At 38.8% G+C, this 22,207-nt stretch overlaps 2 protein-coding genes across 2 annotated transcripts in view; one reads left to right on the plus strand and one right to left on the minus strand.

The window, feature by feature from the left end:
* The first annotated feature begins 1,176 nt into the window (after positions 1 to 1,176).
* On the plus strand, positions 1,177 to 11,034 carry LOC131370295 (stimulated by retinoic acid gene 8 protein-like). Its single transcript, XM_058417541.1, has 8 exons — positions 1,177 to 1,374; positions 2,725 to 2,800; positions 3,241 to 3,322; positions 3,587 to 3,745; positions 4,861 to 5,110; positions 5,781 to 5,842; positions 8,735 to 8,855; positions 10,681 to 11,034. The coding sequence occupies exons 1-8, from the start codon at positions 1,186 to 1,188 to the stop codon at positions 10,756 to 10,758; spliced, it is 1,017 nt and encodes a 338-aa protein (XP_058273524.1). The 5' UTR covers positions 1,177 to 1,185; the 3' UTR covers positions 10,759 to 11,034.
* Positions 11,035 to 11,291: 257 nt separating this feature from the next.
* The window catches only part of LOC131370152 (xylosyl- and glucuronyltransferase LARGE1), a 62,583-nt gene continuing 51,667 nt past the window's right edge, over positions 11,292 to 22,207 (minus strand). Inside the window, exons 11-15 of the mRNA XM_058417274.1 lie at positions 20,575 to 20,738; positions 17,071 to 17,349; positions 15,987 to 16,133; positions 15,682 to 15,877; positions 11,292 to 13,987 (exon numbers count right to left, since the gene is read on the minus strand). Of these exons, the coding sequence (XP_058273257.1) occupies positions 13,790 to 13,987; positions 15,682 to 15,877; positions 15,987 to 16,133; positions 17,071 to 17,349; positions 20,575 to 20,738 (984 nt within the window). The 3' untranslated portion in view covers positions 11,292 to 13,789. The remainder of the gene's footprint in view (positions 13,988 to 15,681; positions 15,878 to 15,986; positions 16,134 to 17,070; positions 17,350 to 20,574; positions 20,739 to 22,207) is intronic.

Consider the following 22,207-nt stretch of genomic DNA (forward strand, 5'->3'; position numbering starts at 1 on the left):
AAATCCGCTAGCTGAGTGTTACCTAATTAGCATGCTAGGTAACTCGCTAGCTCGTCACACAACCCGGATTTCACAGGGTTAACTAGTTCATTTACATAATGAAAAAAAGGACACGAAAAAAAACACACAAATGTACTGTATAGTGGCTTTAAATGACGAATAAACTTTTCTAATATAATTTTATTTATGTTTACACTATTCTGACTCATGAATTAGCCAGAGAACTGAACAAGCTGAAATCAGGGGCTCTCACGAAGCTAATGATGACTAGCTACTTTCTGACAAAACAGTGTTCAATGTGATGGTGAAAAAAATGTATTTTGTTAAATTTTTTACGACTATCCCTGAATAATAAATGTCTTAATTAAAAAAAAAAAAAGTATTGACAGTTTTAAAAAATCGGAAAAATGTCTTGTCAGCGGATATGATTTAGTGATTCGATTTACTGAGTCGTTTGCAAAAGAATCGGTTCTTTGAGCTGTTTAGATGAGCTGACCGCTATGAGCCGACTCACTCGCGTGTAATTTCTGTTGTGTTTAAATGAGCCATACACTGATAAAATGATTAATAGTTAATAGTTAATATGACATAAATAAATAAAAATGTTTTTAGATGATTAGAAGTAATTAGTTACTTAATGTGCTGTACTAAAATAAATCATATTATAATACACATGTGGCTGAAACCCATACCGTATACTGTACTTATTTTACTGGTATAAATTTAATATTATTTTGAAAATGCTTATAAATCTTTACTTGAAGCTTATTTGAACTGATTGCATAGTAAAGTGAGGGTCATTCAGGTGTTTGGGTTTTTTGTGTGCGCACAAGTCATCTACGTAGTCTTCTTAGGTCCTGCCAGTTCAGTAATTATGAAGGCTGATGCAAGTGCATTTTCCTCTTGGAGTGTGGAAACAGGTGAAAATATCAAGGCAAATATTAAAAACAAAAAAACAGAAACTACATCACAGGAAGTGATCAGTGAATCACCATGAGCCCACACAGCATGTCTCCTAACCTGCAGAGAGGAGCTTATGTTGCTGCCAGGTGATGCATCGATACATGGCCAACAAATTTATGAAGAAAAGTGTAACGTAATGACAGAAAGTTGAACCTTGACAGTGACAGGAAGTTGAAGCTTAATCTGTGCTGTTGTGTTTATACAGGACAGAAAGAGAGAAGTATGTCCTGCAGTGGTCAAGAGAAGCAGGAGGATGATGGTGAGCAGCAGACGGTGAGAAGAAGAGAGCTGCAGACCCGACATCGGGTCACACTCACAGGTCTTTTCAAGGCACTGAAGAACATGGTGTGTCCATCCATTCGATCAACTCATAACTGTGAGGCTTCTTCTAATCAGAGAAGTCCTGCCAAGGTGAGGAAGACAGTGAGAACTGGTTAATAGAGACATGTAATTCATCATACACTTAAATCAACTGATTAGTTTTGGCACAAAAGAAAATCATAGTTTAAATATCAGGCTTTTATCACAGGGCATGTCTGTCATACAGTTAATATAACTAGGACAGTAAAATCCTGGCTAAGAGTAAAGGAATAAAACAATGTGGTGTGCTGTTATGTAAATTTTATTCCTTTTACACTGTAGGGATCTGTCAATGATTAGAATGATTAGAATAATGTATATATGAATGACACATTAAACTTTTAGCCACGCTTAGTTATGTTTAATGTTGTTAGAAGCTAGGTCCTGTTATAGCTTGACTCATACACAGTTGTTCCTTTATTCATTTCTCTCTAGAAATTAAATATACTAATTAATGAAAACTAAGTGAAATGAAATAAACAGCTTTTTATGTTACAGACAAATCTGAAAGAGTCCTCTAGTGGACAACACGTTACAGAGCTCTTACACTGGAGGTTTCTTTTCATAAATGTTAAATAAACAGCTCGTTTAAGAAAGCATTTCCATATAAGTGGTTTTACAGTATGTTGCCTTTGTTAAATAACATAATAATTTCTTTTATTAGTGTTAAAATGTTTTAGAACAACTGCATTAATAACCATAAAACATGACAAACCTATGATTTGACATATAGCTGGCAATACTGTCAGAGCTGACCAAGCAGATGAAAGATAACCAGAGTAAATGATAAAGTTTTTATTTTTTTAAAGCAGCAAAACATTTTACCATAGTTCATCCAGTGGTAGTATAACAATGAAACTTCTAATAATCAATACTATTGCACAAAAATAAAAAAAATATGACAGCATCATGGTTTAACACACTAAATATTTAAAAGTAAGATTATGCTATTCAGGTATATATGAGCGTATTCAGTGTTTACCAATAGGATAAGCTGCCATAGTAAAAGCATCCTTTGTAAAACCATAAAAATACTATTGTAAGGTTGTGTAAAGATATTGCCTGTGCAAATATTATTAGATATTATCAGTCATAACATTATGAGCAGTGCCAGGTGAAGTGAATAAGAGTGATTAGATTAATAAGACCGTAAGGATTTGAGCGAGTTTAACGAGGGCCAAATTGTGATGGCTAGACGACTGGATCAGAGCATCTCCAAATGGGTTATGCCTGATCGGTGTATAAGCTATAAGCATTAAATATAAACATTAAAATCAGACACACTTCCCAATACATGTAATGGTTGTGAGCTAAAGGCCTATAACTTTGATTTACTTCTCAAGTTTGACTGAGAATAAATGTTTGGAGAAGATGATGATAATGATGATGATGTTTTTGCAGTGGAAAATCCTAGATCATGCCATGGGATTTCTTCTGGAGAAAGAGGCTTACCTCAGCAAACTCCTTGCACTGAAAGGTAACATACACACAGACACACACACACACACACACTTGCTTCTTACTATCCTTATGAACATATTAGTGTAGCTATTTAATTCTAGGCCAAACCTCATTTTAAAGTCACTTACATTATCACTTACATATTTAGATATTATACATCATCATCATCATTATCGTCATCATCATCATCATCATTATCTCCAAATGCTTATTCTCAATCAAAATTATAGGCCTTTAGCTCACAACCATTACATGTATTGGGAAGTGTGTCTGATTTTAATGTTTATATTTAATGCTCATATGCTTATATGCCCTTGGAGATTTGCACTGGTAATATCTTTACATAACTGTACTATGGTATTTTTATGGTTTCTGTCAGGAGTGCCAGCTGCATTTCAAATCTCAGGTTTGTGATTTTTATGTTATGTATCATGACTAAATGTCTCACTTTTCTAGAAGTTTATCTCGATGATGATGGAGGACCGAAGAGTTTGGAAGACGTACGAGAACAGTACAGGAGTCTCTATTCCGAACGCTTGTAAGAAATCCCATCATAGATATTAAGTACCACTAGATGGCAGCAAACGCTCACAGTAACAATGGCACTGTACAGTCTTAAACTGTTCCGTATTAGACTTTGCCATGAAACACTAGATGACATTCATACCCATAATGTATTAGACTGAGAGTTTCTGTCCTTTAGGTTTGGTTGGTTTGCTGCATAATTAATGTTTCATCATATCTATTTTGTACTGGTTATTTATTGTTTTTAAATACACTGTTGGTTTTTTTTTCAATGAAGCAATTTGCACATCAGAAGACACAGCTTTAAAGCTTGTGTACCTGATGTAGACGAGGGCCATGAGAGCAGTGAGGTCGACTCAACTGATGAAGAAACAGATGAGTTGCCTCAGTCTCAGTCATCAGGGTCATCTGTCCCCAACCTCCAGGAGTTTGAGGGGTGAGTTGGTTGGTTAGTTAGTTAGTTAGCTAGCTAGCTAGCTAGCTAGCTAGCTAGATAGATAGATAGATAGATAGATAGATAGATAGATAGATAGATTAGCTTCAGAGCACCTTGCCACAGATCCTTCTACTCGTCTCAGTGGGTTGTAATCTGCCTTAGGCGTTTAGTTGGTTTGAGATTGTATGCCACAGCATTTGATTTATGTCATTTTAACTCTCCTCAAAACAACCACTGAGTCCTCATAACCTGAGAATTGGGACATCGTCAGCCAGAGACCACTCCCATCAGGACAGAAATATTACATCACAGGGTACAGATGATGATCAGTCATATTAACTTTGTATTGATTTTGCAGTGACACATCCCTCTAAAGGGATAAGTGACCCAAAACCATGCCAGCCAAATCCTACAGGATAACAGAGCTAAAATAAAAAATAAAAACATTTTTAGAGACACAGTTGGACTTATTTTACATTTTATTATTATTATTATTATTATTATTATTATTATTATTATACTTTTTAAAGTACCTAATCAGGCATAACATTATGACCACCTGCCTAATATTGTGTTGGTCCTCCTTTTGCTGCCAAAACAGCCCTGACCCGTCATGCACTGTGTATTCTGACACCTTTCTATCAGAAACAGCAATAACTTCTTCAGCAATTTGAGCAGCAGTAGCTCGTCTGTTGGATCGGATCACACGGGCCAGCCTTCTCTCTCCACTTGCATCAATGAGCCTTGGCCGTCCATGACCCTGTCACCTGTTCCTTCCTTGGCCCATTTTTGATAGATACTGACCACTGATCAACTTTGAGGACAAAATGTTCACTTGCTGTCTAATATATCCCACCCACTAACAGGTGCCATGATGAGGTGATAATCAGTGTTATTCACCTCTCACTGCTCATAATGTTATGCCTGTTCGGTGTACATGTAAATATTTTGAAACAGTCATCTATACAGTGTGTGTAAGTGCTTTTCTTTGTTTTTTTAGATGTTATGACATTCTATAGTCTTCACAGACCGCCACACGTTAATAAAATGGGTTTATTTTTTTTAAGGGAAAATATTCCACAAACAGTGGGCTGAGAGAGACACTTTTTGTGCAGATATCTTGTTTTCTACAGTGAGACTCTTGAGCTCCTTTTGTCCAGTGGAGTGCTTTCTCCAGATCAGGCGGGTCTTTCTGTAGTGTCCAAGGCCATCTCCAGCTTGTGGAGTTCTCTTCCTCCAGAGCGTAGAGTGGAAGCACAGCAACACGCTCTAGACCGGAGATCTGTCTCATGGGAAAGCCAAAGTGAGATCAGATCCTCACATCTCACCATCTTAAATCTGTCTGCATCTTATGTTGTTGAGGAGGTAAGCACTTGATGCGAACAAATGTGGGTTTGTTTTGAAAGTCATTTGTACTGCTTTTATATTTCCAATTTCCTGCCTTAGTTACAAATAGCTATTGATGACCCTCTGTTTCTCAGACAACAGTACCTTCTCTGTTCTTTCAAACCCCTGAGCCCAGACTTCCTTTAGCACCATTAATTTTGTTAATGTGTCAATAGCAGAGTCTGCTAGCTACATAAACAGGATCCTTCCTCAAGGCCCCATCCAATATGAAAGTTGTTTATCACTGTCTAGAGGACATCAGACACAAGAGCACAACAGGAAGTCGAAAGAGTGTGCAATTTCCAGCTAGTTGTATCACATCAGCTTGTGACTGCGACCATCACTTCATCCCTCTATCTCAGAAAGATTTCTGTGTTGGAGTATCACTCGCAGAATTGTGTCTTCAACACTCTGATAATGTCACAGGAGAAAATTGTCCACTTCTGAAAACACAAGGCGTTTTTGATTTATGATAGCCTAACACCCATTGACAGTACTGAAACTGTCAATGGAATATTCACAGACTGAAAGAAATGAGATGATGAAAAAAGCCTAACTCAATACAATGCTCCGTGAGTGTCTCTTCAGGCTTTATAAGAGCTCCAGGATCTGATATTTCCCTCTTCTATGTTCATGTTATTACTTGCAGGATCTACTACAGGACGCATATGATGTGGTGCAGAGAGATATGGATGCTGCTTCAGCAAACAGGTAATGCATATCATACACAAGTAATTTGTTTAGGGGGCAGCACAGTGGCTTAGTTGTTAGCAAAGTAGCCTCACAGCAAGGTCCTGGGTTTGAATCCCGGGTTCGAACAGGCAGGGGCCTTTCTGTGTAGAGTTTGCATGTTCTCCCCGTGCCTCTGTGGGTTCCTCCCACAGTCCAAAAACATGTACATGCTAAACTGCCTGTAGGAGTGAGTGTCTACATTTGGCCCTGTGATGGACTGGTGACCTGTCCAGGGTGTACCCCTGCCTTTTGCCCAATGTGTGCAGGGATAGGCAGATCCCTGTGACCCTAATTAGGAATAAAGTGGGTATAGACCATGGATGGAAATTTGTTTATGGCAGACAAGTTGCTTTTAATAATGAGTATTAATTATTAGATAAATTACCCTATAACTTGTTGCCCTATAATGGTACAACAAGCCAAATGTATGATTATTAAATAGCTTGAAATGAATAAAAGCATCTAAAACAGGTTGACTAATCTTAAATTCCATTTAAATGATTTCTTCATACCAAGCTACATGTATTCTCCTGATAAAACTATATTTTTCGTCAAAGACAAAAATAAAATAATCAGTAGGTATATAAGCCACAGAAGTTGAAATATATTTGGCTTTTTTTTTTTTAAACATAAAAGTTTCATATACATGTTTTTATAATTTTCCTTAAGCTTCATCTCACATTTCCTAAGCTACCTGAAATCCATATATACAATGCAAACTAGCCTTCACTCAGTAATAATGATTACAGGCTGAATCCGAAATGGCTTTTTCTGCCTAGGTATGCTCACTACACTTAGCCGAAAGGTTAAAACGTTTCAACACACTTAAATGAGGCTGAGAGTAGAACATGAGTAACCACAAGGAATAAACATGGAGATGTAGAAATGTCTTTGCCTGTGAATATATTAAATATTATGAACATTTAAAATAGTATTTGAACAGTGAAATGTGTTCTGGCAGCCCTAATGGAAATGCATTAAGCCTAGTGTTTTTTTCACAATGGATGAAAGTGCAAGTGCTCATACGGGAAAAATGAAGCCTATGGGAGAAAAAAAAAATCTAAAATCTAAATGCATCTTTTTGTAATCACATCATGACGCACTGAATTGAAATGAAGCATGAAGTGCGTAAATATTCCTAGCCATCACCAGAGTGTAGGATATTATGGTACAAGCTTTATAAGTCATGATATTTCTGCCAGTAGATCAGCAGCACATGGAAAATGTGGTACGCTTTGCATTATAGTAAGCAGGATTATTTAGAAAAATCGTAATAAAAAAAATACTTAAATGTGGCCTGAACTAGTTGAAGCTCGTAAAGCACAGATTATCACTTTGCTGTGATGATAACAAGAGGCAATTTAGCTAAGCAGGAATAACCAGGCTTAGGAAAGCAATGTCAAGGTATCGAATATAGTATTTGGGCTAGAAGAACCAAAAGCAGAGGTAATATTCATTGAGGGAGGCACTTAAAGTGTTGTCTAGTTTCAAAAGAGAAAATATTGCCAGAGAAGCATCTCCAGAGAAGGACAGAGAGAGGGGGAGATTACAGAGGCAGGTAGATGAGTGGATTGGCAGGGGGAGAATAGTCTCCTCACGTAGCACTCTAATCCAGGATGTCTGCTGCGTCTCGATTGAAGCAATCAATCACAGTCAGGGGGGGCGCTCCCTGTAGAACAGGCACAGAGCACGCACGTACGCACACACACACACACAGACACACACACACACACACAGACACACACATACAGGATTAGACTTGAAATACAAAGAAATAGACTTTAGCATACATAAACATAGCTATGCCTACACACATAATAAAGGTAGATATGAACATGCAGGTATACGGATATTCAGAAACGTAATCAGTTCCACAGGAATGAAATGCCAAAAAACATAATAGTCAGTTATTCATGTGAATGATGAACAATTGTACATAAAGACAAGAAATGTATTTAAAAAACAAAAACAAGTGCACTGCATTTCATAGATGTTGCCTCATCATTAATATTTACTAGCCAGAAATAAACAGGCTTAAGTGAAATTGCTACACATGTACTACATTAAAGAAGTATGAGTCTACTATGAAATGTAATATCATGCTATAACATTAACATTATATTATATTATACACCGCTCAGGCATAACATTATGACCACCTGCTAAATATTGTGTTGGTCCCCCTTTTGCTGCCAGAACAGCCCTGACCCATCATGCACTGTGTATTCTGACACCTTTCTATCAGAACCAGCATTAACTTCTTCAGCAATCTGAGCAACAGTAGCTCGTCTGTTGGATCGGATCACACGGGTCAGCCTTTGCTCCCCACGTGCATCAGTGAGCCTTGGCCGCCCATGACCCTGTCAGCGGTTCACCACTGTTCCTTCCTTGGATCACTTTTGATAGATACTGACCACTGCAGACTGGGAACACCCCACAAGAGCTGCAGTTTTGGAGATGCTCTGATCCAGTGGTCTAGCCATCACAATTTGGCCCTTGTCAAACTCGCTCAAATCCTTACTCTTGTCCATTTTTCCTGCTTCTAACACGAGGACAAAATGTTCACTTGCTGCCTAATATATCCCACCCACTAACTGCCATGATGAGGAGATGATCAGTCTTATTCACTTCACCTGTCAGTGCTCATAATGTTATGCCTGATCAGTGTATAATGTTATGAGAGAGAGAGAGAGCGAGAGCTTGCTTTTCTTTAATGTTCATGCTATATCAAGTGTGCTAATATTTGCATGTGTGCTCTCTTTGCAGCAATCACTCAATGTTGGGTCTGTCATGTGTTTTTACCTGGGGTACAAATGTCATTGCAAATGTTAGTTAGAATAAGATCTACCTCTGCTGCTGTCAATCCCACAGGCCTGCAGTGCTGCAGAGCTGTGACTATGAGAAGCTGAAGCAAATCTACAAGGACATCTCGGGCTTCATCAGGAACAACATAGCTGAGGATCAAGAGCTTCCGCAGTTAGAAAGAGCTGAGGTAAGTATACTCACGTCAGGATTTTTGTTTTACAGAGATGATTGGATTGTTTGCTGAATTGTTTTGGCCAGTTTATGCATTCAAATTCAGATTTTTAGGTTCAGATTTTACCTTTTAACTCTGGTCATGTAAATGTAGGCATTTGATGTCATTTTGCCATCACATCATAATCAAAACAGAGAAGTATTTATACATGCAACAATGTTGATAAATTTAAAATGTTTAAATGGTTAAGTTAAAGCTCTGGGTTGTTGATCAGGGTTCATGCCCCAGCACCACTGGTGGGCAATTGAGCAAGGTCCTTAACGCTCCCTGCTCCAGGGGCACTGTATCATCTGAAAGTCTTCCTCAATAGTAGAATAAACATAGTCACTTAGATATTTTCACATAAAACATTAAACTATAATCCTAATACAAAACTTTTAGCAAATTTAACACAAGAAGGTAACTAATCATGCTTTAGCCAATCCATATTTTTTGTTAAACAACTGATTTATATAGGATTATGATATGTAGCGGTGATCTAGCAATATCAGTAGTGATCATGGCATGTTTAGCAAAAAGAAACTTTTCTCAGTGTATACAAACTAAATAAAGTGTAAGCATGTGAATCATTTAGATGAGCTGAAAAAAATGCACACAGTGTAGCAGTGACTGAATGGAAGATTCACCCAGTTTACAAAGACAGACTTTATGTTAATACACCGATCAGGCATAACATTATGAGCAGTGAGAGGTGAAGTGAATAACACTGATTATCTCCTCATCATGGCACCTGTTAGTGGGTGGGATATATTAGGCAGCAAGTGAACATTTTGTCCTCAAAGTTGATGTGTTAGAAGCAGGAAAAATGGGCAAGCGTAAGGATTTGAGCGAGTTTGACAAGGACCAAATTGTGATGGCTAGACCACTGGATCAGAGCATCTCCAAAACTGCAGCTCTTGTGGGGTGTTCCCGGTCTGCATTGGTCAGTATCTATCAGCAGTGGTCCAAGGAAGGAACAGTGGTGAACCGGTGACGGTCAAGGGGGGCCAAGTCTCATTGATGCACGTGGGGAGTGAAGGCTGGCCCGTGTGATCCGATCCAACAGATGAGCTACTGTTGATCAGATTGCTGAAGAAGTTAATGCTGGTTCTGATAGAAAGGTGTCAGAATACACAGTGCATGACGGGTCAGGGCTGTTTTGGCAGTAAAAAGGCAATATGAGGCAGGTGGTCATAATGTTATACAAATACTATAGTTGTCTTTGTATATCACAGCCATGACATGGAACCTTAGAACAGAGAGGGTTAAGAGCCCAGCAGTGGCAGCTGCTGATTTGGGCTTGCAAGCCAGTTTACTACAGAGTTTATTGCTTACCCATAATACCACAGTGCGATTACAGTTAAATTCTGAAAACTGATCGCTGAGGAGGTTTTGAATAATTTCCTTTAACAGAAGTTCAGCTGCAGGGCAAAGCACAGTTTGTTAATACACTCTAATAAGTTATCATCAGGGAGTTGTATGACAGACAGGCGACATATGGCTAATAATAATAAACTGCTTAAAAAATGCATGTAATGTTAAATAAATTTCTCCTTACAAAAAACATTGCCATATCAACAGTTACAATGTTATATAATAAAAAAATATATAATTGTCGACATGGCATGGTTTTGTGTATAACAAGGATCATTTCACATATCCATTAGTGCCAGGTCTTTAGTGCTTTGTAACCAACAGTAAGTTTTCCATCATGAGAGAATCTTCAGAAATGTTTCATTCTTTAAATATTGATGGATGCTTCTTTCTTTTGTTTGTATGTTTATCATGTTTACTCAATAAGTTTCAGGACCTGTCTCAAGCAGCGGAGTATGAAGATCATCTCCTGAGGTGTTCAGAAAGCTTCGATGACGATTTCTAGCCAGTTCCTCAAGCCTTCATAGCATTCCAGTTTATCTGACAGTGAATTCTGTTACGGTTTAAAGTGTGGCATCATCAGTATGTTAAAATGAAATTGTGTTCAATCCTGGCCTATTGTCATATAATTTAATGATAACGTTTCAGTAAGCCATGAGCGTTCCAAAGTTTTCTGACTATTCATACGTTTTAAACAAACAGTGTCTGTGCAAAATGAGGCAAGATTAGTCAGCTCCTGTTAACTCCAGCATGTGTACTAGTTTAGTGTCAGCAGTCTGTCTGTGACTGTAACCTGGTCTCTGTTAGTAATACACTCGTCTGTGAATAAATCCAGATGCTGATGCGATTGCTGAGTGCAGTCAGTGTCTCTGAATTACAAGCAGTTTTGATATGCTACACTAAGATCACCAGGTTTTCTATTTTTCCTTATGCTGGAGTATCTTGTCCCGGGGTTTCAGGAAACTTTAACATATCAGGAGGAAAATGGCACAAGAAAGGCAAAGGAAAAAAAATCTTTTTTCAATTTTTTTATTCAAGTAGCAGAAAAATTGTCAGTTTGGACATAACTGTTTAGACACACTCGCTATCTCTCTCTCTTTCTCTCTCTCTCACACACACACACCCTGTCTGCACACACTGAAAACTGAAGTAAACATACAGTTTTTGATATTTGATTACTTTTTTCAGCAGCCATGCTAGTACACTATATTGCCAAAAGTTTTGGGACATCTACCTTTACATGCACATGAATGTAATATGGAGTTGGCCTGGCCTTTGCAGCTAGAACAGCTTCAACTCTTCTGGGAAGTCTTTCAACAAGGTTTAGGAGTTTATGGGAATTTTTGACCATACCTCTAGAAGCTCATTTGTGAGGTACTGATGTTGGATGAAAAGGCCTGGCTCTCAGTTTCCACTTTAATTCATCCCAAAGGTGTTCTATCAGGCCAGTCAAGTTCCTCCACACCAAACTCACTCATCCATGTCTTTACGGACCTTGCTTTGTGCACTGGTGTGCAGGAAGGGGTCATCACCAAACTATTTCCACAAAGTTGGGAGCATGAAATTGTCCAAAATGTCTTGGTATGCTGAAGCATTAAGAGTTCCTTTCACTGGAACTAAGGGGCCAAGCCCAACCACTGAGTTCAATGATTTGGAGGGGTGTCCCAAAACTTTTGGCAATATAGTGCATCTAAGACCAACTTCCACACATTTTGTGTAGGAGCTCTGGATTTAAAGTAAAACTTGGCACTCAAAATGACACCAAGTCCCTCCTCCCACCATCATGATGTAGGTTCTGCTCTCATCTCATCCTTAAATGGCATTGTCACTTTCTGTTAAAGTTTATACAAAGTGCAATTTGACCTAGCAAACATTAACCAAGTATATAGTTAACTTCAGTTAACTCTATTTATTAGGGATACACCAGCATTTTGGCTGCTAATAAAAAAACGTTGGCTTCCAACCCAAGACAAAAAAAAAAAGGCTGAAATGTTGACCTTAAAAAAAAAAAAAGAGAGATTAAACAGGCCTACAATAAAATATCAAATCTAGCACTGTACAAATGTACACCTTAATGGGAATTCTAAAGGAATTAAAATGCAGTTTGTTTCTGTGACAGTTAGCAGAGCAGACTTCATAAAGTCTGAGCAGCAGTTTCAGATTCAGCCGTGTGGAACCATTCCCTGTTTCCTCCACTACATATATACCAGTGATCTATAAACCAGTAAGAGCACTCACCAGATGTTGACAGATTTCATCGAAATTCCATGCACAAACAGTATGTAGGCCATTGTCCATGGTTATGGTCAATCCTATCATTATTACTGATTTTTCAGATTAGTGGTTGTGCGAATTAGATTTGTTTCATTTACACATAACATAAATGAAGGAACTTCCATATCACATAATACCCAGACCTTCATTTTAGGGTTAGACAGAAAAAAAGTGCAAACTAACCCTGGAACATGGTGCACAATTATTTGTAAACACTGGCACTGGTTTTGCCTTGTGTCCTAAATGACACTGTGTGGCCTGCATTTAAAACCTAAACCCAAGCTTCCAATCCTTCAATGTTTAACCCTGGAGTTAGTGCATTTCTGTTAGCTGCAAGAAATGTACATGGAACACATACGCAGAACAATGACACCAAAACATTGAAATCACAATGAGCACAGAAATATGAGAACATACAGTAAAATGCTGAAGAAAGTGACTCTTAGTTGATTTGGGCTTTCGTCTGTGTCTGGATTGTCAATGCTGATAGCCTGACGGTGTCCATAAACACAAGGTTACTATGTATTGGTTGCAATCTTTAGCCCTCTTGAGCTCTAATAGGAAAAGTGATTCCACAAAGGTGCTACGAAATCTAAGACATCTCAACTTTTGTTTCTAACAACACTACGTTATATTCTGTAAAAGATGTAAACATCATATTATTAATACTTGAGCAACCTAATCTCTCCAGTGATCACTTTCCTGAGAAAAATGACCCTTTCTGTGTCTCTATGTTGCTTGGTCTGAAAGCTAACGTGTCATTAGTCTGAGATCCAGTACTGCTAAACATCACCCTATGACTGAAAGCACACAAACATGCTAAATTCAGCTTCTAGGCAATCAGTAGATGGAGTCCAACAGCTCGATCTCTGTGGTGGCATTTCCTCTGCTCATATTCAGTCATGTCCAGTTCACTGGAACACAAATCAGCCCGTAGAAAAATTTCTGCTTGCCCAATGGTTTTAACGTCTCAATTCCTGTTCATGGAGAAGGTCAATCAGGGAATCTGGTGGATTGAACTCATCCAGAACAACGCCATGACATCCAACAGATGACACGCTGCACTACTGCTGTTTCCAAAGCAGTGACTAAATGGTCATCATGACAGCTTCCTGAATGATAGAATGGAAGAACACACTCCTCTGACTTACGCCGAGTGTCCGTTATCACCCTGTTGGGTCTGTTACCGACCCTCTGCACTGCTTTCCTATGTGATATCTAATGGTATCACCTGAAAAGTGAAAAATATAAAGGTGACGTTGCTAGCTGTTGTTGTCCGCAGTCATGTATTTGAGGGCAGCGAATCCGTAGCGGCGGGACATGTTCTGCTGAAACTCTTCTTTGAGAGTCTTGAGGCAAACACGGTATTGTTTATTGGAGCGGAACTTGGTGATGTCGAAGCTCGGCGCATGAGGCATGTGGATCATATAGGCGTTGGGTAGAACCACAAACTCGTATTCCTGTTGGGAAGAAGGAGAAAAAGAATCGATTTTAGAAATGAATTAGGAGACTGCTATCTACATATTGAAATCAGTTCTCATCACAAATATAACTCTGCTGTTTCCATTAATGTATTAGTTAATTAATGCGCACAGAAGTGCAGATGTATTAATAAAGATAGAGACAAAGTACTTATGTAAATCAGTGTGGATAAGAGCACCTGCTAATTAGGAAAAAAAAATCTGTTCAGAAAGTTCTATGTATTTAACATCATTTGATACATAGATTTGTGCTAAAAGGCCATTTTGTGACTTTTTAAACTGATATAGTGTAGTGTGAATGAATCAAAATAAATGAGAAGAATCGAACCCGGGCCACAGCAATGAGAGCACAGGATCCTGCTGCTGGACCACCAGGAGTTTTAAATATACTAAAATTATTATTCCTGCATCAATTACTTTAAAAGCTAAAATGAACATAAGTTAATGGCACTAAAAACATAATGAACACCTAATATCAGTTTTTAGTATCCAAAACATTTGTAAAGAAAAATGTAGCATTAGAAACTCTCTATACTCTCATTAATCACATTACACTGCTGTCCCTGCTCTAATATACTTGTTCAGAATGCCAGGATGTATGAAAATGCAGTTCATTTTCTTCCGTCATTCCGATTGTTTCTATCTGAACAACAAGCCAAGCCTGTTAAAATGTTCCACAGAAACCAAAATTATTTTCTTCATCAACATTAACAAACTAGTTCAGCATATCTGTGTTTACATTTATGTATGGTAGACATCCTTATCCAGAGAGACTTAACATTTATCTTATTTACTCCTATAACTGAGCACTCGAGGGTTAAGGGCATCGCTCAAAGGCCCGACAGTGGCAGCTGGACAGAGGTGGGATTTGAACTAAGAACCTTCAGGTCAGTAGTCCAACATCATAACCACTGAGCCTCCACTGTGTCATTCTTTAACCACATCCATGAAGGTGATTTAAATACATCACTAATTGAGCTTATCTATATATTCAGCATCAGCCACTAAAGAGGAGCTAACCACAAAATAGTCATGGATTTTGATGATGCTATGATGTCCAACACTTTTCTAAAACTGTCCTATGCTCATTTCAGGTCTCTTTTTTTTTATAATCTGATCAGAGCAAACATTATGTACCCCTTAAACGCATGTAGTAGCGTTTACCTTTCCTCTGCATCACTGTTTCTATAATGATTTGCAATGATTTGTTGTTTCCCAAATGACTGTGGCTTTCTTTCTGAGCCTGGTTGCTCTCAAGGATTCTTCCTCGTGTTGGAGTGTTTATTACTTGCTCATTAGGGCTGGAAATCTACATCCAAATTTCTGTAAAAGTGCTTAGTGAACAATGTCTACTGTTAAGAGTTTGATTAATGAATAAAGGCTTTCACTGGCCTATAGGAAGACATAAAAGAATATACTCATGAGAAAAATAAAATGGCTTTAAAGTGGGCACTAAATTTAAATAATTAGAAACTGCCTTTCCCAGTAAAGATGGAGATAGCACGGATATTTACAATAACTCACAGAAGTGTCGAACAGAATAACTCACATATTCTGCTCACAGAACCAGGAGTTTGTCCTCAGAATCTGAATTAAGTGGTCTGTAAGGATTCTGAGATTTGAGAGAAAGTAGATTCTTAATTGTAGTTTTTAGTTCATGTCTGTTGGTTTACCTGCGCATCTAACTCCATGATGTGAGCCACTTTGTTCCAGCCGAATCCCACGAATCTGCGGTCGTATTCTGGACTGTCCCTCCTCACCATCACGTACGGCTCAAAGTCAGCCTCCCACTGCACTCTGTACGGCGTCGTGGCTGTCCTCCATTTTGCGAAGTTAGTTGGAGCATGACCTTTTGTCCAAACATGGTACCTGAGAAAAACCAAAGATTTCATCATCAAACGAAGCTTTTTTTTTTGGCAGCAAACCTCTTGGCTGCATGAGCTCACTGACAATTCTGACATATTTTGGAGAGGCGAACCTGAAGGTAAAGAGAGTGCCCATGTCCAGCTGGGACAGAAGCTCAGCCTTGGATTTGGGAAATGACAGCCGGTATCTCAGAGTCTCAAATGCAGGCACAACCAGAGCTTTTTTAGTGTGCGCCATGTCCAGCTGTACTACAGATTTCCTGCAGGAAAGACACATTGGAAGGTATTGTTCAATGTCTAATAAACAAGGTAGAATGGACATACAATAACATTCATGTCAAGTATCTATGGTCATTTATGAAGCCCGTAAAGGCCTCAGATCAAACATGGTCACCATTCTGACCATGCCCAGACAGGCTAAAGAGGTTCTTGATCATCAGACTGCCAGCCCTGAAGTGGAATAGTAGTTTGAAATAAAAAACAGAAAATTTCTGAAACAGGTCTAATCCTTTAACAAATAGCTTGTTACATGACCCATGTAAAAAGGGGCTGTCCCACACTGATATTTTTTTATGCTCAGACTGCTTGAACACATCTTTGCTGACCGGCACAGGAGAGCAAAGCAATTACTTTACAATTATCATTAAGCCATCATTAAAAGTATCTGCAACATGTTAGATTTGACACTTAAAGGCCTATTTAATCTTTTTCTCTTTTGTCAGAAAACCAAAAGCGCCGTTTTGATCTTTTTCATTCGCCTTTTTTCATTTGCTGGCTTACATTTCGTAGCATTCCTAATAAATGTAATGAGCTGATGTTAACGATGTGTGTCTAATATTAAAATTCAGAGTCATAGTTTGATATAAGTTCACATTAATGAATGCAAAACATTCTCCATTTCCCTTGACAGAAACTGAATATTCCTCAAACAGGAATTTAGAGTCCGGATGATGGCACCAGTCAAATGATGTGAGATAATGTGAGATGGAAGGAAGGAAGTAGGGCTTCCAGAGAGTGCTGGTTAATATCCGAGAGTTTGAAACACATACGCATTTATGCATCATTCTTATGATTCATATGTCAAATGGCTCATCTGCTATTTTTATATACTAGTGTACTCTGAGGTGAAAATGCATGAAGGCTGGCACCTCCTGCTGAGGTGTGTTTGAAGTCACAGTAGAAGCTGACTTGACTTACCTGAGGTATTCGTAGAGTCCGTACATAGGCAGGAAGTCAATATCAGACAGGAACATGTAGGGTGTGTTGACCTGTTTCATGGCAACATTGCGCAGCAGGTTGACGGGGTAGAACTGGCCCTCTTTGTAGACGATATGGTATCCCACATTGCTTCTGCTCATGAGCACCTCAGAACCCTGGGCATAGCGCAGGAATTGCTGTGCCTCAGCATCAGACAGGTAGAGAGCCAGACTGATGGGTCCTTCCCAGTGTTTACAGATGGCCTCTAGCATCTGCAGCCTGACAAACACAGACATCTTCTTTCATCAAATCTACTAACAGGCTTTCATGAGGTATTGACCAAAGGCTTCTGACATGGACATCCATATTACTGAGGCCATACCACATCATTAATCATTTTGGGTTTCAGCCCACTTTGATTTATCTGAGAAAGGTTATACTTCCTTGATTGTCAGTGTGTTGTTTATGGGCAAGGGAGACAAGATTAGATTCATTGCCCCAAGTGAAAAATAAAGGTTTTACCCTCATGACATGTTCAGGCAGACAAAGCCAGGAACATGAAACACCTTATGAAATGGATGAGGACGAGGATTGTTACAGTGTCACGGTTTCACAAGAAGGCCCAGTGTATAACAGACATTGTTATCATTGACTTAAATAACAATTAAAATTCTAAAACCATCTGTTCATTGCCCCCCCCCCCATACTACAGTAACCTCCGTTTCTCTGCACAGGGGACATGAATAAAAACCCTTCAGCTATGTAATCCGCTCCTGTTGTAAACACATTACATTGCTCTCTCTGCTGTCACTCCTAGCACGTTCCTAAGCGCAGCATCCACAGTTTTATCATACAGTGAAACGTTCAAACTCTAACACCCCTAATAAGGACAGCCTGTCAACCGAGAGACGGACAGAAATCTCAAATACTGACAGCATCCATTTTGTAAGCTTCAGAATATGGATTTCTCTCTACAGTCCTCTCGAGGTTCTCTCAAGATAACGGTCACTGTAACTCTCCGTATAACCTGTCAGCTACTTCATCTCCTTCCTCCAGTCAGGCTCACACGACACGCAGCAAATCTGAAGTAGGTCCTAACACTTGACATCAGAAACCAGTGGCTTCTTCAGTATTCAGTGACTTGTCTGAGAATCGGACACGAGCTGAAGGACTCTGTGCAGAGGAACTGGATACTAAAAAATGGAGTGATTATTAAAATGTTAGAGGGAACAAAGAAGGGAAAAAAAAAGAGACTTGTTCATAGTGACCCTGCACTTGACTTTAAATGCTTAGAATTAAGTGATTAAATTTAAAAGTCTACTCTAATGTGGAGACTTAATAATGTGTTACTGAGACAGACAGAATAGGGTTGGAAATAATACGGTTCTGGCTGAGAAAAAAAAGGCTGATGATTCATTCACTACATCTCCGTTGAGGCCGGTCTCTGTGATTCAAACTGGAGTTAGATTGCGTCTCTGAGGATTAGACTGTTTAGTTGTTTAGAAATGCGCACCTTTCTGTTAATCACTACAGTGTCAGTTCTGATAAGAGTAGATTCTAGCAACTTCTATTATTTTATTACACGTCCTGTTGCATCTTCATCCGACAAAGACGCGTGCTGGCAGAAATGACCTTCGCATGACCTTTATCTACGACCCGATCTCAACCAGGAATGACTGAAGCTGTTCTGTCCCAGGATTCTCTCGCGCTCGTGTCAGAGCACTTTCTCATTACTGAAGTGAAGTGATGCTGAAAGATACAGAAGAACGCGAGAGCAGGAAGTGTTCATGCAACATGGATATATTTAAAATCATTCTCAAATATCAGGAGGGTTTAGAGGCTGTATTTGTTCAGCTGAAGCCTGTAATAAATGAGTAAAAACAATCTTTCCTCAGGCTGTGGTTAGAACAGCAAATGCCTTGTTTACTGAGAGCACACACCACTCACCAGTGTTTCTCACACACCCACTGTGTTAAATTACTGAGAGGCTCGGTGCTCCTTCTGCCCCCTAACCACAAAATAATCAGAAAGAGCAGTCGGCAAAGTAGAGACTGGCCACGAATCCGGTATGTGCACTTCATTTTTTTAGGTTTCCTTTTTCCTCACTCAAAAAACATGACCGTGAATTTGAATAAACATGTCAACGCTAATAAACAAGAGAAAATATTATTATGCATACGAGCTCATCGACAAATCAAACACAATTTGCAGTGAACAAATACATGGGGTTATATTAAAAAAAGAAGAAGAATGTACTTGTTTTTCTCTTTCTATCCACTATTGATGTACTGCATAGGGTGCTAGACACATTAAGATACCCAGTAACACAATTTTAGACACAATTTCTGTTGTCAGATCAGATATATAGTAATTCCAATAGTACTGTTATGAAGCTCTGAGGAATCTGTTTTCTAGCTCGGGTCAACGCTGGACTTCTGCAGTGCATCTAATGAGAATGAATAAACTTCAGCCTGTGCAAAAGAGATATTACTGGTTTGAACATACTGGCTACTGCACTGGCTACTGGTCTACTGGAAGTTGGCTAATAGAATGAATTTGGGAATTGACTATTTGGAGTGACTTTGTTTTCTGTCAGCTGTCATTGCATGTTGCAGTGTATTTTCATAATAAGGAATTATAATCTAATAAGAAGTATTCATTATTTGTTACACAATTTGTATAATTTTTTCTATTTATTTTAGACTTTCAATCAGTGTCTTGCGGTATAAAGTTAAAAAAAAAATAAAAAAAGTTCAATCAATATTTTCCCCTCAGTAGGGTAAAGTGTGTTTAAACATTTAAGCAACTAAAATGTTAGTTTAATTAGAAATGTTAGTATAGCGTAAGTGTGTGGTGGTGTGGGAAAAGCTGTCAGATGAAATGAACAAGAAGAACTCAAGTACTCGATTGCAACATAGTTGATTCTTCTCCTAACTAATTTCAGATATTTGACCTTGCTGTGGCTCAATTCCAAACTCTAATCAGTTCATCTGTTACACCACCCGGTGTTGGAAGCAAAAGACTTGAGTTTCAGCTAGTTGTTTTGACATTAACACACTTTGGGGTGTTATAATCATCTCATATTGCAGCTTCCGAGGCTGCAGAGAGAGCGTCACGATGGCTGTATATTACTAGGGACGAACCGTGGTAGAATGCTGTTTGGACACAAACCCCTAATGACCCCTGGTACTGTCACTGATGATGTGTCCAGTCCCATTAGTAGATGTATCTTACAACCATAAATGTATATCAGCCATGTTGATGGCTTTCAGTGTTAAATGCAGTGTTTCCCTTTGCACTTTTGGAGTTTAACCAGACTTTCTTGCTAAAACATGTTTCAGATCTATATTTGTAGAAAATGGGATGGGGAAAATGTGGACAGTTTGGCCAACCCAACACACAAAATTCACATAAGCTGACTGTCAAAATGAAAAGGGTATTATAGACAATAATACAAGGAAATCTATAAAATGTCATCTACATTATACATATAATGCCTCTCACCTGTCCATGGAGAGCTGGGCCACGAGTGTAACATCAGTCTGGTCTGCACTGGGCTCGTACTCGTAGTGCAGGAAGTAGAGGTGTGTGCGATGCACAGTGAAGCGCTCTCTCCTGAACTCGTAACACGGGTCATCCTCATCCAGCTCTAGTAGAGTCTTCTGGAGCTGAAACCCAATCGCAACGGTCAGATTTAGTTACAACAACAGTTCTTCCACAGCATATTCTTACTGATACTGAAAACCTTTACTGCTTGTTATTGAAATCTGTTTTTTGGTTTCTGAATATCGGTTTACTTTTCGGAAAAAAATAACTGCATGTTGAAATCTATTGCGTTTTTGTCATCACCTGAGGTTATTTGTTTACAGAAGATGATGAGGACCACGCAATTATTATTTAGGCTCTGATACCTGAAAACATAAAACTGAAGAAGGGTGCACTGTCTTTTTGCCATTACCATAAATCCCAGGAGCACATTATTGGGTATGCCATTGGTAGGAATTACAATTTGCAGAACATACAGCCATGTATAACTAATTATATCTGTAATGGAGCTATAAACAAAACTAGTGTAGGTGTTAAAAGAGTAATATTTTTTAAAAAAGACAAGTGAAACGTCTGCATTTCATCTGCTGAAATACTGAAACCTCACGTGGAGCTGAGGAACGCTTGGCCAGCTAATTCCTGAGTGACTTCATTAGTCCAAGTATCCCATTAATGTGATTTAAATAGCTTCTCAAACTCAGCAAAATCGACTGAACAGCATGCGTCTGGAGTTAAGACGGACCCATGAAATTGATTAGTGCAACAAATGCTGCACCAAAACCTTCTTGGGAAATGTCAAGCTGAGAGTGATTTGATTAATGAAGGACGCCAGAGATGTACTGCATTTGCTGTGTGCTGTGGCTCTGACGGGCTAATCAGCCTTGAGAAACGCGCAGCTTAGCAAAGAAAACGTCACACTATTATTACGTAAAAATAAAGGCACAAACAAATGAAATGACACACAGGCAGCACAGCTCCAGGGTCTGATCCTGAGCAATCGGGTTACATGGTTTTCCTCCTAACTATTTTTCCATAGTCACATTCCCACTCATAGGCAGATATTCCTATCTTATGACACCCGCCAGCTAGAGAGGGTGGAGGGGACACGTGCAGCCAGCCAAACACATATTTTTGAAACTGCTGATCATGCTGTGTGACAGGGCAACATGACACACTCAGAGGAAAGCTCTCATCACCTCCTTCCACATACACGAGCTCACAGACATGATTGTCTAGTGTCACTATGATTGACAGAGGAGGGAAAGTATATCTGATCCTGTTTGTAAATCTGCCTTGCACCTGATTCCCCAATTTAGGCTCCGGATCCAGTGGATAAAGCAGTTATTGAAGACGAATAAAATACATTTTATACAAACATATAATCAGGAATGATGTTACAAACTAGATAAAGACAAAATATATTATTAGATTGCCGTTTTCTATGGAAATAAACATGGTTTCTAGTAATATTATGCACAGTGCCTTAGTAAGATGCATACAATTCTGTTAATGTTTCCTAAAATATTCACCTCTTTTATCTACTGTTATTAAACAAAAGTGTTAATGCAACACACTGTGCTTAAATTCAGCA

This window comes from Hemibagrus wyckioides, linkage group LG19 (assembly GCF_019097595.1).
Source record: "Hemibagrus wyckioides isolate EC202008001 linkage group LG19, SWU_Hwy_1.0, whole genome shotgun sequence".
Taxonomy (NCBI): domain Eukaryota; kingdom Metazoa; phylum Chordata; class Actinopteri; order Siluriformes; family Bagridae; genus Hemibagrus; species Hemibagrus wyckioides.